The following is a 20,076-nucleotide window of genomic DNA, read 5'->3' on the forward strand; positions in this document are numbered from 1 at the left end:
TTGGTCATTCTGTGTTGGCGTATGCACGGATGGTGCTGCTGCCATGACTGGACGGCTGTCTGGTTTCACTACCCAGGTTAAAGAGGTTGCGCCTGATTGTGAGTCTACGCACTGTCATTCACAGAGAAATGCTGGCTAGCCGAAAAATGTCACCTGAATTTAACGTCATATTAAATTACGTTATTAAAGTTATCAATCACATCAAAGCACACACTCTTAACTCGCGTCTGTTTGGGCAACTTTGTGAGGAAATGCACAAACGCCTTCTCTTATACACAGAAGTCAGATGGCTATCCAGGGGGAGATCGCTTGCCAGAGTGTTTGAGTTACGAGAGCCGCCGCAGAGATTTCTTTCAGAAAAAAAGTTATCACTGGCAGCACATTTCAATGATGAGGAATGGGTCGCAAAATTCGCTTACCTGTGCAACATATTCAACCTGCTCAACAAACTCAATCTGTCACTTCAGGGGGAGAATGACAACTGTCTTTAAGTTGGCAGATAAAGTGGCTGCATTCAAAGCCAAACTGGAACTGTGGGGACAGCGAGTGGACAGGGGCATATTTCACATGTTCCAAACATTAGCGGTGTTGTTGGGAGAGACTGAGACTGGGACGTCTTTCTCCCAGCTGTTGTGCGATCACATAGCTTCGCTGTCAACGGAGTACGAGCATTACTTCCCAACCGCCAAAGACCCACAAAGTGCGAGGGAATGGATCAGTGACCCATTTGTGAATGTCCCAGGTGAATCGTCCATGTCTGTGCAGGAAGGAAATCAACTCCTTGAGGTTGCAAATGACGGTGGCCTTAAAAGTATGTTTGACATTACTTAATCTCTGCCGACCTTCTGGATTAAAATCAAGGCTGAATATCCTGAGACAGTCACAAAAGCACTGAAAACGTTGCTTCCATTTCCAACATCCTATCTCTGCGAAGCGGGATTTTCTAACATATAACGGTAAAAATTTACGAAATTGCGGAGTAGACTGGACATAAGGAACACTCTTCGGGTGTCACTGTCTCCCATCACCCCTAGACCCCTAGTCTTGTTGCCTGGATACAAGCTCAGGGCTCCCACTGATTCAGCGACATGGAGAGTTGCAATGTTTTTATTATATGGTCAGTAGAGAAAAATATGCACTTTATGTTTTTAGAATATCATCACGTTAGACCTACTTAAACTAAAATGTTATGAAAAAGTGTCTATACTAAACTTCTAGGTCTAATCAATATTCCGGTCTTGTTGTGTTCCAGTACGAATCGATGTCGTCGACAACAGCGCTCTGCTGGACTTCCGGCAGCATGGTACCCTGGCCCAACCCCAGTGGCTTACACAAGAGGGGAAAGACAAACCGGGGGATGAGGAGGTGACATTCTCCTGTGTACACAGTAACACGAAGAGGTACCCAACCATGCCGGTGTGGATAACCACTCCAACGGGGGAGTGCCAGATGTGCGTGGGGGCTGTTCCTAACCTGCCCGTGCCCATTCTCCTGGGTAGAGATTGCCTTCTTTTCCAGGCACTGTGGAGGAGGGACCCGGGGAGATTCACGTGTGATGTAGGAAGGAGAGGAAAAAGGATGCCCCGCCACCAGAGGTGGCCACTGGGCCCGAGTCGGACCAGGAGGAGGGAGATGACCCTGTGCAGGGAAGCAAGCCATCGTCCGAGGAGGACTTCAGGCTCCCCTTTATGGAGGTGGAGGCACCAGACGGACCGCCCAACATGGGATTCCTCACAGGCCAGTTCGGGACGGCCCGGTTAGAAGACCCCAACTTCCAGAACGCGAGGGGCCAGGTGATCGCGGTGGATGTTGTGCTATTACCTGGGGTAATTAAGTGGCACTACCCCCACTTTGCCATCAAGCATAATTTATTGTATCAAGCAGTAAAGCACAATGAGGAGATAAAAGACTTGTTACTCATACCCACCCGGTATGTTAGGACTGTCTTGCAGCTCGCCCACACCCACCTGCTTGGGGCACACCTGGGGATGGAGAAACCCAGGGAGCGGATCGGGAATCGTTTCCACTGGCCCGGAGTCAAGTGCACCATGGAGGACTACTGCCGTACCTGCCAGATCAGAGCTCCGAAGGCACATTATAGAAACCCTGTGGTTCCCTTGCCCATTATAGGGGTGCCGTTTGAGCGGGTGGCGATGGATCTGGTGGGTCGGTTGGTGAAGACCGCGAGGGGACACCAATACATCCTGGTAATCATGGATTACGCCACTCGGTATCCAGAGGCAATCCTGTTACACACGGCAGCAGCAAAAGGTATCGCACGGGAGCTCTTCTATTTATTCAGCCAGGTGGGTATTCCACGGGATCTCCTGACAGACCAGGGCACTGCATTCATGTCTCGTGTAATGAAAGATTTCTGCAATCTGTTACGAATCAAACAGGTGAGGACCAGTGTGTACTATCCCCAAACTGACGGGCTAGTCGAATGCTTCAATAAAGCAGATGCTGAAGAAGGTCATCAAGAGAGACGGGAGAAACTGGGACCAGCTGCTGCCCCACCTGATGTTCTCAGTGCACGAGGTACCCCAAGCATCCACTGGGTTCTCGCCCTTTGAGCTCCTGTATGGCCGTCAGCCCTGCGGACTGCTGGACCTAGTCAAGGAGATCTGGGAGGAGCAACCGATCCCCCTTCGCATCATGGTGGAACACGCAGAGGAGATGAGGGAGAGGATGACAGCAACTTGGCCAGTGGTGAGGGAGCACATGGCCCAGGTGCAACTTGCCCAGGAGTGGGTATACAACCGGGGGGCCCAACCACAACAGTTCCATCCGGGTGAGAAGGTCTTAGTGCTGATCCCCACAACAGAGAGAAAATTCCTGGCTACATGGCATGAGCCCTACAACATCGTCAAGCGGGTAGCCGACGTCAAATATAAGGTTTGCCAACCGGGGTGGAGAAAACCCCTCCAGCTTTACCATGTGAACCTACTGAAGAAGTGGCATGCACGAGAGGCGCTGTGCTCAAAGTAGACCCGGCCAAAGCAGATCCCGCCCACTGTCAAAGTTACAAGGCCGTGTTCTCCGAGGTGCCGGGTCACACGGATCTCGTGGAACATCATAGAAAAAGTGAGTAAACAGGCATACCAGATACCAGAAGCCTGGAGGGCGGTGGTCCAGCGGGAAGTGACAACAATGCTAGAGATGGGTGTACTGGAGTAGTCCCACAGTGAGTAGTCTAACCCTATAGTGCTGGTACCGAAACCAGACGGAACCGTCCGCTTCTGCAATGACTTCCGGGGCCTGAACGAGGTCAGTAAATTCGACCCCTACCCCATGCCCCGGGTGGACGAACTTATCGACCGCTTGGGGAAGGCAAGATACGTCAGCACCCTGGACCTGACGAAGGGGTACTGGCACCCCGGTGGGGCTATACTACTACCGGGTTCTTCCTTTCGGGCTCCACGGGGCCCCAGCAACTTTTCCAAGACTCATGGACCATGTCCTGCGCCCGCACTGTGAGTACCCTGCTGCTTATTTGTATGACGTAATCATGCACAGTGACAGTTGGGAGTCCCATCTCTGTAGGTTACAGGCGGTGGTGGATGCGCTAAGGGATGCGGGGCTGACCACTAACCCCCACAAGTGCAAGCTGGTGTCATGACATTGCCCTGCTGGGTGAGGTTTATGACCCCCCCATAAATACCTTTCCCCCTTTTCTCTCCACTCTACAGAATGGACTCTTGGAAAGCCCTGTGTTACCACAGAGAAAGTATGTTACCATCAAAAGGTTGGGAAATGGAGCAATATTTCCCTTTCTCAACCAGTTGAAAATGTTTGTTGGTACTTAAAGAATATGATGTCAGATCAGTTGTTGTCTTGGACATTATATCTGATGATAACATAAATTGTATATTGGAATGTCTACACATTCTAGTTATCAGATTCACATGGAATTGTTGTGCAATTTAAATGTTTAAATATGAAACTATTTGTGAGAAGATGAAATGTGATTTTTGCATCTAAATGAGAGAATTGTTTTCATAAGTAAACTTATGCTCACTCAGTGGCCACGCCCAAGTGAACAGACATTGGTTAAGAACTATGAAACACGCCCTTCTCTCCCCCAGTACAAAAGCCCGTTGACGGAAGTCAACCTCAGTTCCCGATGATGTGAGGACTGGTGTTCATACGTTTAAAAGGGCTATAATTTCAACTTCAACCTAACAAAATTAACATTTAGTTCCAGAAATGTTAGGACTGCTGTCCTAACGTTTAAAAGGGCAAAATTCAACGTGGAGGTGACAATCACCACGCTGGAATGGGGAATTTCGACTAGACCAGCCAGAATACAGTGCGAGCTGAACGATTATTCACTAAAGAAGAAGTGATACCTCCTTGACGTTGAGTTATCAGCTGCAATTGTAAACATACGTCGCTTAGGAAAGGACAGACAATCTCTGAAGAATGACAGGGTACTTTAACGTATCTGCTCTACAACACTATGACCAGAAAGATTCTTCAAAGGACAATAGTGATCTCTGCTGGTTAAACCAGTCTTCCATGTTCGACCAATCTATCGAAGCGCAGCTCAGAGTAAATATATATCTTGCATTTTCCTTTTCCGAATGGGCGGTTATTAGAATGCATACGATTCTATATTTACGGTAGAATAGCTTCTCAAGGTCCGATAGAGACCCAATCCCTTTGTCCCTCAGTCTTCTCGCTCTTTCATTCAAATCCAACCCCCTTCCTTTGTGTAACCAGCCGTCATATCAGGTTAGCCCACTAGGGGCTTTTCATGACATGATTAATAATCGATGTATGATCTATCCTGTGTATATATATATATGTAATTCTGTGTGATTATTTCGGTATTTAGTAAATAAATAATTAAGCCAATTTGTGTATTGCTGACTCAACTTGTTAGCCAGGGTCCGTGCAGATAACCAAGTACTTTACAACCATCAGAATGAGACTGAATAAGGTGACGATTAATAATTGACTGCTATTGATATTAAAGATTTTCAGATCTTTAAGAGAGTGGATTCGGGAGATAACCACTCTATATAAATGAATGCTTCCATAGTGCCCCAGGTTATTAATGGTTTAATTGTTGCATGATTTAATTCAATCACGTTAGGTAATCGATTTGATAAAATAGCATGTCATATCATTTAATCATAGTCAGAGACACAACATTGGGCTACTCCGAGGTGGAGTACCCGGGCTATCAAATCTGGCAGGTAAATGTGAAGCCTCAAGAAAAATATCCCGCTGCAATTAGTTAATGGCCGGTCCCCCGAACCAAGAGGCAGTTTAAGTTGTTCCTGGGGTTAGAGCGGGTAGACGTAGGACGTAGGACGGCGGACGTAAAGGTAACGTTAAGGTAATGGCGGACTGAACGAAGTTATGTAGAGCACCTCAAGATAAAACATAATATTCGAAATATCTGCTAAATTAGACTAAAATATTAGCACTAAATAATCTGGTGGGTGATAACCTTCAATCTGGATAATAACACAAAACAAATCCTAAGATTAGAGACATTTATCGACAAATATTACGAAAACAAGCAACACCCAAACATGACGGAGAGTAAGACAGGGGAACCGATTCAAAAACGAAAACGTGACTCCTCAACCGACACTGATGATTTAATATTCTCACCACCGGCAATGGTAAAGGTCGAAACCGATCTGTTAAAATCAATAAATGACAAACTGGGTATACTTGAATTAGTTAGTAAAGATATAAAAGAGTTGAAGGCAAGCCTAGAGATGAGTGATGAAAAAGCTGCGACATTGGAGAAGGAAACACACGCGCTAAAAGGGACAGTCAATAAAATTGAAACCGAAATGAATGAAATTAAAAAGGAGAACACCGTTCTGAAGGAATGCTTACTAGACATACAAACTAGATCCATGAGAGAGAATTTGGTACTTACAGGTATCCAAGAGAAAGAAGGAGAGGTTCCTGAATCTGTAGTTAGAGAGTTCCTTTTTGCAGCGCTTCAGATTCCACGCGAAGTTATCGATAAGATCCAACTTGAACGTGTACACCGCCTCGGACAGAGAGGGCAGAGGTACGAACGCCCAATCGTTGCCAAATTTGCTTCATTTAAAGATAAAATAATGGTTAAAAGCCTGGGTAAAAGACTTGCTGGGACCAAAATTGGCATGAATGATCAGTTTCCGAAAGAAATTGCAGAACGGCGCAAAGTTCTGTATCCAATTTTCAAAGAAAATAGATTAAAAGCGAAACGAGTAGCTCTCGTCGTTGATAAACTATATATTGATAACCAGTTGTTCAGAGACACAAAGACTACTCCATGGTTATTTTAAAAATTACAAAGTTCTCATAGATGAGGAAAATAAACACAATTCAAGCCCGGTTATTGATTGTAACAATACAATACAAAATATAGCTTTTCTATAAATCTTCATATATAACTAATTGAACACAAGCACTATTTCTACATAGTGAAGATAAAAACTAAGTAAACAGAAGGCACAGTATGTGTGGATGGTGTGGTGTGTGTTTATTTTTATTTGTTATGTTTGGAAAGTTGAGTGAGTGAGTAATGAAATAGTTGCATATCCCAGAGCCAGTGTATTGCTGTGGGCCGGGTATGAGAGGGCTTTCAATGTTGTTCAGATGATGGATATACTTTTATAATGAATTATACGTCTTATTTATTTATTGTCCTATCATGGGGAACTACATTTTTAAAATAAATTATATCTAATTATTTATTATCCTATTTTAATGGTACGGTCCATGGCCCTATACCCTAGACACCCACATGAATGGCCCAGATACTAAGGAGAAGTCCCTAACTGTTTTATGTGCATGCTGTAAGCGGTCTGTATGCAGCCAAAATGAGGTCAGGGACCAAGAGCAGCACTGCCCCCTCAAGATTCTGAGCCTGCTTGGCAGGGTTGGTCCTGCAAAGCCAAAGCCCCCTAAAGGGAGAGCATAATAAACAAGGAAATTCTCAAAGCTGCTAATGAGAACCTTGACGACCTTGTACCTAGCCGGTGGGGATTCCGGTGGGGTGCCCCCACCCAGGCAGTGGCAGTGCTGGCAACACTAGCTGCAGTAACCCATGGGGAGGGGGTCACACTCGGACATTCAGAGAGGGGGTATATTATTGTGGCCCTGGTGGCACGAAATCAAGTCGGACTGCATGGAGATGCTTGGGAACATGGTCAAAATGGATGACCGTATTGTGGGTGTTTCAGGAAGAAGGTGTACATTTGACCTCCATCATTTAGGATGTGACAATGGTAAATAAATCTCTACATTTATGCTCATTTTTTGCGCGGTCTTGCAGGCCTTCTCATGCAGCTGCAACTGCAAGTACATTTGTAAATCATGATCCATCTTGAGTTGGGCTCTGGGATGGTGCAATTGTTGAGAGGGTGAGCTTATGGTTGTTTGGGGGTAAGGGCTGAATGTGTGTGGGTGTATGTGTGTATCCCACAACTGTTGCGAAGGAAGAAGTAAAAGATGTTAGGGACTATAGAGGATGATTCACAGCAATATGTAATAAAAATAGAGGTGAGGGCGATGGAAATGCATTTGGCAATGGATCTGCTTCGGTTCGGTGGATGGCGCTGTGTGCACTTTTCGAAGGATGGATCCCAGTCGGTCCGGGGCTGTGCGATGCGGGGGGTCGGGGGTGGTCTGCCGGTCATTGGGATGACAACCCAACTCGAGATGGGGGCTTTTGGCGGGTGGAATAGTGGGGACCAATTGGAGGTTTGCTTAGTGGAGATGCAAATGTCATGGTACAACTATATAGACACTCAATCATTATGTTACTTTTTAATAGGACGTTTACAAACATATATTTTGATAAAAATAATTGAAAGGTGTGTCTCATTATGGTAAGTGGTGAAATAAGTATAGCCAGTTACAATTGTAATGGCTTAGCAGATAATAAGAAAAGACGATCAGTATTTACCTGGCTAAAAGAGAAGGATTATAATATCTACTGTTTACAGGAAACCCATTCGACAGTTTTAGATGAAGTTTTGTGGAAAAAGAACTGGGGGGGCGAAATATATTTCTCCCATGGGCAAAGAAATTCAAAAGGGGTGATGGTTTTAATTAATAATAACTTTGATCCAAATGTGCAACTTGTCCAAACAGATCCTCAAGGTAGATGGATTATTTTAAATATGTTATTGGACAATAAACATATATGGCTTATTAACCTATACGGTCCGAATAATGATGATCCAAGCTTCTTTGACAATATATATAAGAATGTATCAACTCTACAAGCAACACTAGACTCTATTATTATAGTGGGAGATTTTAATACGGTCTTAAATACCTCTATGGACCGGAAAGGAAATCACACTACAAACTATCACCCTCAGGCACTTAAGGAAATCAGGAATGTCATGGATATATTGGAATTAGTGGATATATGGAGACTTAAATACCCTGACCTAGTGAGATATACATGGCGGAGGCTTAATCAAGCTAGTCGCCTTGACTACTTTCTTATATCATTCTCTCTGGCACCAAAAGTTAAAAAGTGTTTGATAGGGGACAGAATGCGGTCGGACCATCACATAATTGGCATATATATTACTCTTACAGAATTTCCACGTGGGCGAGGATATTGGAAATTTAATCAAAGCCTACTAGATGATAAATTGTTTAGAACTAGGACAGAAGAATTTATAACTGACTTTTTTAGACATAACATAGGTACAGCAGATCCCCATATTGTATGGGACACTTTTAAGTGTGGCTTTAGAGGCCATGCAATTCAGTACTCATCTATAAAACAAAAGCAATTTCGATCAAAAGAGTCCATATTAACAAAGGAAATTGAAGGACTAACAGTACAGTTAGATAACAATAAAAACGGTACCATAGAGGCACAGAATAAGTTAGAGGAAAAACAAAAAGAAATGGAGGAACTTATTCAAGAAAGATCCAGTGTAATATATTACAAAAATAAAGCGAACTGGATGGAATATGGGGAAAAATGCACCAAATTCTTTTTCAATCTTCAATATAGAAATGCTACCAAAAAAAACGTATTAAAACTTGTTACAAATGATGGAGTCACGCATGATTCACCAAATGATATTTTGAAAGAGGAAGTAAAGTACTTTAAGAATATATTTTCGTTTCAGGCTCCTCCATCTCCACTAACTGAAACTAATTGTATGGATTTTTTCCCTAATAATAATGTAAAATTAACATCTGTACAGAAAGACTCATGTGAAGGCCTAATTACAGAGGAGGAACTACTTGATGCAACTGGGGCCTTTAAGGATGGGAAAACTCCAGGACTGGATGGCATACCAGTGGAAGTATACAAACATTTTTTTGATATACTCAAAGGACCATTATTAGCTTGTTTTAACCACTCCTATATAAATGATAGATTATCAGACACGCAACAAGAAGGTGTGATATCATTATTACTGAAACAGGACCGAAGTGGTATATATAAAGATCCAGTCCATTTAAAAAATTGGAGACCTCTTACACTTCAGTGTTGTGATGCAAAAATCCTAGCAAAATGCTTGGCGCATAGAATAAAAAAAGTTTTGTCAGATATTATTCATCCTAATCAGACAGGTTTTTTACATGGACGATACATTGGAGATAATATAAGGCAAGTACTGGAAACAATAGAACACTATGAAATATCGGGGACACCAGGCCTGGTTTTCATAGCTGATTTTGAAAAGGCTTTTGATAAAGTACGACTGGAGTTTATATATAAATGCCTAGAATATTTCAATTTTGGGGAATCTCTTATAAAATGGGTAAAAATTATGTATAGTAACCCTAGGTGTAAAATAGTAAATAATGGCTACATCTCAGAAAGTTTTAAACTATCTAGAGGAGTAAAACAAGGTTGTCCACTATCGGCATATCTATTTATTATTGCCATCGAAATGTTAGCTGTTAAAATTAGATCAAACATTAATATTAAGGGATTAGAAATCCAGGGCCTAAAAACTAAGGTGTCATTGTACGCTGATGATTCATGTTTTCTTTTAAAACCACAACTAGAATCTCTCCACGGCCTCTTAGAGGATCTAGATACATTTGCTATCCTCTCTGGATTAAAACCAAATTATGATAAATGTACCATATTACGTATTGGATCACTAAAAAATACACATTTTACATTGCCATGTAGTTTACCAATTAAATGGTCTGACGGTGATATGGACATACTCGGTATACAAATCCCAAAAGAAAGAAATGATCTCACTCCAATAAATTTTTATAGAAAGTTAGCAAAAATAGATAAGATCTTGCTACCATGGAAAGGAAAATACCTGTCTATTTGTGGGAAAATCACCCTGATTAACTCTTTAATCATATCACAGTTTACCTATTTGCTTATGGTTTTGCCTACACCTAGTGACCTGCTTTTTAAATTATATGAACAAAAATATTCCATTTTATTTGGAACGGCAAGCCAGATAAAATTAAAAGGGCCTATTTATATAACGAATATGAATTCGGAGGGCAGAAATTATTAAATATTAAAGCATTAGACCTCTCACTAAAGGCATCAGTCATACAAAAGTTATACTTAAATCCAAACTGGTTCTCTAGTAGATTGGTACGAATGTCTCATCCTATGTTCAAGAAGGGCCTTTTTCCCTTTATTCAGATTACACCTGCTCACTTTCGGTTGCTTGAAAAGGAAATAATCTCCAAAATATCTTTATTTTTTAAGCAAGCCTTAGAAAGTTGGTTGCAATTTCAGTTTAATCCACCTGAAAGGACGGAACAAATAGTACAACAAATCTTGTGGTTAAATTCAAATATAGTAATTGATAAAAAAACTGTATTTATCGAAGAAATGTTTAAAAAAGGTATAATTTTTGTGAATGATATCATAAATAGGACTGGTGGAGTAATGTCACACATGCAGCTAACACAGACATATGGAAATGTCTGCTCTACCCAAAATTACAACCAATTAATTGCAGCATTACCACAAAAATGGAAGAGGCAGGTGGAAGGGGATAAAAGTAAGGAACTTGTATGTCGGCCTTATATTAAAGAACATAAATGGTTAAAGAAAAGTGTGATAAATAAAAACATATACCAATTTCATTTAAGGACCAAAAAACTTACAGCTGTGCCATATAAATTGCAAAATAGTTGGGAAGAGATTTTCGATGTACCCATTCCATGGCACATGGTGTATGAATTGATACGCAAAACAACGCCGGATTCAAAACTTCGAATTTTTCAATTTAAATTATTGTACAAAATTCTTGCAACTAATAGAATGTTATATATATGGGGGATACAATCTTCCCAGCTCTGTAGATTCTGCTGTGAGGAGGCAGAGTCATTAGACCATTTATTTTGGTATTGTCCGCATGTAGCTCGTTTTTGGTCACAGGTCCAGGAATGGTTGAAGAATTGCAACATTTGCGTAGAACTAACGCTACAGATAGCAATACTGGGGGATTTGAAAAGCCATAGTCAATCAATCAATAATATAATAATTATTTTAGCAAAAATGTTTATTTTTAATTTACAATCCGTGGAAGCTATGAGAATAGGAAGATTCAAATCTTTTGTGAAGCATCACAGCACAGTTGAAAAATATATGGCAAATAAAAATCCGAAATGGATGATGTTGGAAGATAGATGGGAAAGGTTGAGTGGAGCTGAAGGGTGGGACTAATAACAAGATAAACAATGTAGGGCATACGGGATCTGTGAAATGTGTATAGGTGCGGAGCTATTGTGAAATAGCACAGTTACAAGTGGAAATCAAACTGGATGGACAACAGAAATAGAGGAAGGACTAAGAACAAACAAGAGAGAACTATTATAAAGTAGACTGTGTCTGTAAAATGTGTATAAGATGTATAAATTGAAGGTAAAAACAGAAATGTTTATCAGTTTACTCCAATTGGGGGATCGGTGGTAGGGTTTGCGGGGAATAATAATAAAGGTATACTCTTTAAAAAAGTATGTAGGTATGTGTATGTATATATGTGTATATGTATGCATACGTGAATGGATATATATATTTACCCAAAAAAATATGGGGGATTGGAAATGATGCAGACAATTACATTGGAAGCAACATTCTTTCCGCAATATTAAGCTGATCCACCCCCCCAAAAAAAAAAAAAAAAAAAAAAAAAAAAAAAAAAAAAAGTTGTTCCTGGGGTTAGCAGGCTACTACAGTCAATTTGCACCTAACTTTGCCGCAATAGCTTCTCCCCTCCCCAGACATAACGAAGGCACGCCTACCCCAGACAGCGCGATGGACAGAGGACACAGACGCGGCGTTCCAGGCCCTGAAGGACGTGCTATGTTTGCACCCGGTACTCGTCACCCCGGACTTCTCAAAAAACCTCCTGGTCCAGACAGACGCGTCTGACACAGGGTTAGGGGCCGTCTTGTCCCAAGAGCAGGAAGGCGAGGAGCACCCCATCATCTATGTCAGCAGGAAGCTCCTCCCTAGGGAGAAGAAGTACTCGATTGTCGAGGAGTGCCTCGCCGTGATGTGGGCACTGGACACCCTCAAGTATTACCTCCTCGGGAGGAACTTCACCCTGATCAATGACCATGTCCCCCTTGTGTGGATGGCAAGAGGTAAGGACACAAATGACCCGCTGGTTCCTGTCCTTACAGCGATGCTCTGTCATCCACAGACAATGCGGATGCCTTCTCCAGGAGGGACACAAACCTAGCCCTGAGCACGCCTCCCTCCCGGTCAGTGGAGGGGACGGGGGGGACGGTCTACCCCAAGGGTATCCCGTGAGGTCTACCCCAAGGGTTTCTGATAGAGGGGAGATACGTGCCGCGACGTTGGCTCCCTCTGCTGGGAGTACATGGGCTGGGCACCCCGACGCTGATGGCCCCAAGTAGAGCTAATTAGGGGAGAGTGCCAACCAGCCGTGCACGCCACATAAAGGGAGCACCGTGGCACACTGCGAGGGAAGACCGAGAAACAGACACGGAGCAGAATCTGAAAAGAAGGACTGAGCCAAACCTAAGTTATTTTGTTGTTATGTTTATTTTGTTGTCTAGTAAAGTCGTGTTTTCTGACTAGAACCTCCCTGTCTCTGTGTTAATCTCTGCACGCTCAACCCCACACCCCATGGTTTACCACAAGACTCAAAAACAGGCAATAGGCTATAGCTGGCTTCGTAGTTTTTCTGCTAAGTTGAGTGCGGTTTTAAATGCACTTAGAGGGCATCCAGACCTCCATGCTACCCGCTATGGGAGCACCCCACTACGGTCCCAAGTCAATGGGAGCCGGCATTAGTGATTTATGGAGGTTTTTTTTCTAAGTTAAAAAAAATGACTAAGTCCTGTTCATTGCACTATGTTTTTCGGGCACCTGGTATTATTTTTAGGTTACCAAGCCCCCATTTTCAAAACGGTTATAAATGCATTTAGGGGGGCTACAGACCTCCATGCCTGCTATGGGAGCACCATACTACAGTCGCAAGTCAATGGGGGCAAGCATTAGTAATTTATGGAGGTTTTTTTCGACTAAGTCCAGACATCTCTGTTCGTTGCACTATGTTTTTCAAGCACCTGGTATTATTTTTGGGTTACCAAGCCCCCATTTTCAAAACAGTTTTAAATGCATTTAGGGGGCATCCAGACGTACTAGGCCTAGCTACCACACAAAGTTTTGCTCAACAAAAATACAAATAACCCCACTTAACACTGATCTAAGGTCCGTTTTAGGCAACTTCTACACAGAGCACAGATGAGGGAATTATATACTCACTATATACTCCCTATACTCACCTGACATAGAAATCCCTACTATGGGCAGAGACTGGAAGTCCATAACGATTGAGTTGCCCTGTGAGATGGAACAATAGGAACATCCACACATTAAGACAATGTCCTGGCTACGTGTTCTGTGAGAAGCTCTAACGCTAACTGAAAAATGTCCTATGTAAATGTCCTATGTAAATGTCCTATGTAAATGTCCTATGTAAACGTCCTATGTAAATGTCCTATGTAAACGTCCTATGTAAATGTCCTATGCAAAATATTGTCAATGACAGTTGCTGAGAATTTTTTTCAAATTAAGAATTGAATCATTACTTGTTTCAATTCAGAAATTAAACCCACAATTCCTTTAACCATGTATTACAAAATAGATTACAGTGCATTTGATCTTGGCGTCAAACTCCTTCAGGAGAGCTCATTGTTCGAGCAATGAGTCAATTATTACCCTTATTGATCAACGTCAGGCAGTGAGCGAGATACATACCAAATCTGACATGGGAAAAAAGCAGAACCAAACAGATGGAGGCAGGGCTGGTGGGAAACAAACAATGCATAGCGGGGTGGCAGATATGTTACAGCAGCAACATTAAGCAGCAAGAAAAGCCTATCGCAACAGCCATGCAGGAGAAGAGAATGTGTGAGCAGAAATTGTCAACTTAAATAGACCACAAAAATGAGGTTGGAAGAATTTGATTTCATCTGACCTTCCTGCCTGAACTGGCTTTGCTTAGTAGTTAGTGGTAAAACATCACAGAGCTCTATGAAACCACACAGCCACTATGCCCGAGAAGGCCATTCTGTTTACGGTAATGATGATTCAACTGATCTCACAAATGTATCATCTAGATTGTAGAGATATCCATAAACAGGCAGAACTCTGTGATTTTAAACCAAAATCTATGCATTCCTGGTTGAGATTTGTTTTCAGCAGGCATATCAAGGAAGTAAGGTACATGATGCACAAACTCTCAAGTCCAAGCCACAGAGAAATAATTCCCAATCGATTTTGCTATTGCTTACTGTAAAAGAAGAGGAGCCCACATTACGACATACCGTACACGCATCAACCTGGGAGGCAGAGTAGTAGCCCACACAGCCCTACACTTCTCAACAGCTGGCCCCATTTTATTCATACAAACAGACGCAGGACACGATAGTGCTTTCCACTTACCAGGTGCGCTGTAGCAGGGTAGAGCCAGAAGAACTGCACAAATGAAACAAACAAATGTTAAGAAAAGTCCAGAGATTGTACAGACAAATTCTAGCGAATGTGCAGAGATTGATAGGAATGGTCACATACCAAACATCAGTAGTGGAGTGGTCATGTTGACTCTTACCATAAAGCACTCTCACTCTACAATGAAAGACTAATATGTACCCTCCCCTCCCTTGTCACGCCTGCTCCCGCTCTGCCTCCCTTTTCACGCCTGCTCCCGCGCCCCCTCCCTTGTCATGCCTGCCGCTCCCACTCCCTGGCGCTCAAGGGTGCCCATCATTACACATCATTGCGTTAACCCTTGTGTTGTCTTAAGGGTCAAAAATGACCCGCCACTATGTTTAACAGCAGAGAAAACCCCCTAAATGATATTTTCTCAACTTAAAATTTGATGACTTTTCCAAGAGTGACCCCAACATTAGAAAAAGTGAAACATCGCCTTTGTTCATATTTTCATGAAAGCTGTACAAAAGGGTACAAAGATTGTCTTCTAGTTCTAAAATCATTTACACACCACGAAAACCACAAAACCACACACACACACACACACACACACACACACACACACACACACACACACACACACACACACACACAATGAGAAATTGGGATGATGTGTGCTACTGATTGAACTCAGACAAAACTAAAACTTTCTTGTGCTCGTGCAACATCTCCCCCCACGACTTCACACGACTCAGGTTCACAGACAAAATTTCACCAAGACAAGACTGAGACAGTCAATATGTGGTCTCGAGACCGGTTCCGAGTACTACAACACTGTCACACAGGACACCAGATAAGACAGGATAATTACACCAGAAAGGACAGACTGACCCTAGCCCCCCGTCACATAGATTATTGCAGCATAGAAACTAGAGACTGAGAAGTAGGGGTCAGGGGGAACTGGGTAAGGGAAAGAGGGATACTAGTCAGTTGTTCAACTGAATGCATTCAACTGAAATGTGTCTTCCGCATTTAACCCCACCCCTCTGAATCAGAGAGGTGTGGAGGGCTGCCTTAATCGACATCCACGTCATCGGCGTATACATTTTAAAAGGAAAAAGGAAGAATGGCAGGAAAATGTGAGGAGGACCAGGGGACCAGAGGCTGAGAGGGCTATTCTTTGATTAATGAGACTAGGTCAATAATAGGGCAATTTCAGCTTTACTCATCTGTGGGGCTACTCAGTAACCACCACAGGTTGTGCGTACACCACCATTCCACACTACCGATACCGTTCCATTTATTCAAATCCAGCCATTACAATGAGCCCGTCCTCCTATAGCTCCTCCCACCAGCCTCCACTGACCTGAGCATACAATTAAAGTTGGTAATTTCCAAATGGAACCACATTCATAATTATTCCGCACTACTGTTTGTCCCAAGCAATGCAACTCATAAAGTAGGAACGTGTCCACAGTTGATGAGAAAAGGATTTTAGGGGAATTACTATGCAACCCACCCTGGACCTTTTGCCAAAAACACATTTAGATAAAATTGCATCATCTAAAAGAGATAAGGTTCTTACGTAAACACCCAATAATGTATGTTGCTTCCTGTACTCAAGGACTTTCACACTACTGAGCCGAACCAAATGAGCCAAATCAAGCTGTATTGAGCTAATCAAAGACTCACATCTTGCGACTTAGATATTAATAGTCTTGGATGTGGCCTCCACTCAATAGAGTTCTTGTGCCTGGTTTTTCTATATTTTTCTATAAGTAATACAGCTTCACTTGGAATGCTTTTCCAACCGTCTTGAAGGAGTTCCCAGATATGCTGACCACTTGTTGGCTGCTATTCCTTCATTCTGTGGTCCAACTCATCCCAAACCATCTCAATTGGGTTGAGGTCGGGTTATTGTGGAGGCCAGGTCACTCCATCGCTCTCCTTCTTGGTCAAATAGCCCTTACACAGCCTGGAGGTGTGTTGGGTCATTGTCCTGTTGAAAAACAAATGATAGTCCCACTAAGTGCAAACCAGATGGGATAGTGTAATTAAGCCAACTTCCACACAACCAAGTGTGGAAGTTGGCTTAATTTCCTCCTCTCTTGTTTCTCTACAAGCTCACGTTTCCTTCCTATGTTTTAGGCCTTGTGTTTATTTGGCAGCATTATTTGAAGGGATTTGAGGATTAGTTTAAGAGTTGGGTGAAACAGAGCAGGGTGTCATAACATCTGTTGAATATTTTACACATGGGCCCCCCAGACAATAATCAGAGCAGCCAGTTAATAGGTACTGTGAGTGGATTGCTGCATATTGCAAAATGAATATTACTATTGTGATGCATAATTGCCATGGTCATTTGGAATGTCCAGTCAATGAGCATTATGATTAACAGGCCTATTTTTTTTTTAAAAATTTAAGATGCACTTTTATTGCATGCACTCTGATCAGGACTGTTCCGTGAGATATTTCAATGTTCTCCTTAAAAACAATAGTGACTAACTTGAGGCTTATATAGAGGATATCCCTGTGACAGGAGCGGTATTTTTTGTCCACATGTGGAAACTAGTAAGGCTTTACAGATCTGAAGACAGAGATCACAATACTTTTAAAAGAGATAATTATACAGTCTGGTTTCTAGGCTGTTCCCAGAACCCAGATGAAGCCTACCCCTGGACATAAAATCATGCTCAATGGAGAATCTCTATTGTAAGTCCAGGAGACAAGGCCCTAATTTTCTAAAACAAGTGTCACCCATTATGGTGAAGGTTAGGACTGTGTAAGGGTAAACTGTTCCTAGATCTGCTGCAGCAGGAAACTAACTAAAGCCAGTTGTCTGATCTTGTGGTGCTGTTGTAGTCAGTTATTTTCTCTCACAACAGATTCTCAAACCTACAAAGAAAAGGCCTTGGTGATGAAAAGTGCACAACCAAGATATGATAAAAACAGATGTAGGAATATTCGCTTGATGTCAAACCAACTGCCAGTCTTCTTCCCGATTACAGAGTCCTCTTATTTTAAGTCTGAAAACATCACTTGAATATGCCTGGGTTTAGCTTTTTTTTTTTACCCAAGCTTTTAGGTTATTGCACATTTCAAAAAAAAAAAAAATGGCACAGTTTATCAGGGTGACTGTGTGTTTGTTGGCTGCAAGGCAGATGAAAGAAGGTCCATAAGTAGCAAACTGCCTCCTGCAGTACCTGTATTAGAAGACTCCTTATGGGTTTCATCAGTAACTCCTAGATCCTATTAACATGAAACAATACTGTTTCAGTACCTCAACTGGAGGTCTCCCATCTTTGAAACCTTGAAAGCCCCTCTGCCTCATGTTTCACACAAGTTTGAATGAAAATAAGGCCAACGTCTGAGGTGTTTTATACTGGAGACTGCATCCTCTTGGCCTTCAGACCATCTTGGAGTCTAACTAAACCTTATGTTGACCATTCAAACCTCCTGTAATATCTCAATGGGAGTGCGGTGAGTAGTGTCATACTGTAGTATCATCATATTAGCAGTCTGGTGTCTGTAGCTTCTACAATCTAAACAGAAAACCTCAAAGAAAAACCCCAAACCAAATCTGAAGAAATAAAAGAAACAAAACCAAAATGTTGAGTCAAATCTAAATAAAACTTAATGATTGCATATGCAAAGTAAAACAATCAAAACAAATCTATACCAACAAAAATAAATCACAAAGGCCATAAATGCTTCTTTAGCTCGATTAACAGGCCTAGTCATTCTACAGATCATATGCTCTATGACAGCATCATCTCTCGTAGTAACGGTGCCATTTCAAAAGCCAGGAAAATAATAAAATCATCTACCAATAAAAAGAGAACGTCGTTAAAGTTAGCTAGAAGCGCTCACTTTTATTTAGAAGACTTAAGGACATTTACCTAACATTTACCTAACCAAGTTAGTTAGTAACCAATAACGTCTTCTATTGCCAACTGTCCTCTTGCGCCTCACGTTTAAGAATATTGCCATACAGTATATCCAGTGAACAAAAATCTGAACAGATAAACACAAGAAAGAAATATGAACTTTGGGATTGGTAGGTACAACTCGGAGTTTCGTGCCCTCTTCTATCCCTCTTCTCCACGTATCTGTCTGGTGGAGGTCATGTTTGGCAAGGTACAACGGGGGGTAGTGGAATTATAATTTTTTCTTCCTCAACTTGATTTGATTTAAACAAACTTTAATGGATAATTAAAAAAAAGAAAGAAGTAAAGTAAAGAAAATAATAAAATAAAATAGAGAAGGAGGGGTTGGGTAGAGGGTACAATCCCGGTTTAGGGGAAAGTGTTAAGGGGTAGGGTTGGAAATAAGATACAAACCCGGTTTAGGGCAAGGGGGTTGGGGGAGGTGTAATGACTTTATAAAAAATATAAAGTAGGGGATGGAAACTTGTTCTTCAGATTACTGGGGGTGTTTCCATCATTCAACAGGAGAGGCAAAGAGGATTATGCTGTCATGACTTCTACCGAAGGTAACTCCTCTCCCTGTTCGGGTGGCGCTCGACGCTCGGCGTCGCCGGTTTACTAGCCGCCACGATCCCTTTTTCCTTTTCTGGTTGTTGTGTCTGTGTTCCTTTTCACACCTGGTTTCAATTGCGTTTATTTCTGTGTGTATATAGGGCACCTGTTACCTGCCTTATTTCGTGCGGGATTAAGCTTGTGTGTATTTTGCGCTCGATTATCTTTGATGTTTCTTGTTTTCGTTATTACGCACGTGTAGTTTATTTTCGGAACTGAGTTTGTTCCTCCATGCGTTTGGCACGAGTTTCTGTATTGTTTTCACTATTTAGGCACTTGTATGTAGTGTCGGAACTGTGGTTGTTCCTCCGTGTGTTTGCACGAGTTTCTGTTCCTTCGAGAGCGTAGTTTTGGATTTTCGTCTGTGCCAATTTTGTATTGGTGGACTATGTATATATAATTATATATTAAACACGCTTCTCAGAAATCCCTGCTCTCCTGCGCCTGACTCCTACACCTCTCACCGAGACGCACCTTATCACAGAATCCCGCACCAAAAATATGGAGTCAGCAGGAGCAGACTCACTCCCAGGGTCCGTGGAGGAGCGAGTTCAACACCACACGGCAGTGTTACACCGGCTGGGGAACGCAATGGATCAGGTGATGGCGACGATGGAGAGATGGGAGAGAGGTGGCCTTCCC

At 42.3% G+C, this 20,076-nt stretch overlaps 1 protein-coding gene across 2 annotated transcripts in view; it reads right to left on the bottom strand.

Annotated features, from left to right (window-relative positions):
• The window catches only part of LOC120018406 (galaxin-like), a 53,161-nt gene extending 38,046 nt beyond the window's left edge, over positions 1-15,115 (bottom strand). The window contains exons 1-3 of one of the 2 annotated variants that reach the window (XM_038961587.1): positions 15,038-15,115; positions 14,909-14,941; positions 13,747-13,804 (exon numbers count right to left, since the gene is read on the bottom strand). In XM_038961587.1, the coding sequence (XP_038817515.1) occupies positions 13,747-13,789 (43 nt within the window). In that variant the 5' untranslated portion in view covers positions 13,790-13,804; positions 14,909-14,941; positions 15,038-15,115. The remainder of the gene's footprint in view (positions 1-13,746; positions 13,805-14,908; positions 14,942-15,037) is intronic. The other variant, XM_038961586.1, reaches the window with a different exon arrangement.
• Between the last annotated feature and the right edge of the window lie 4,961 nt (positions 15,116-20,076).

This window comes from Salvelinus namaycush, chromosome 23 (assembly GCF_016432855.1).
Source record: "Salvelinus namaycush isolate Seneca chromosome 23, SaNama_1.0, whole genome shotgun sequence".
Classification (NCBI taxonomy): domain Eukaryota; kingdom Metazoa; phylum Chordata; class Actinopteri; order Salmoniformes; family Salmonidae; genus Salvelinus; species Salvelinus namaycush.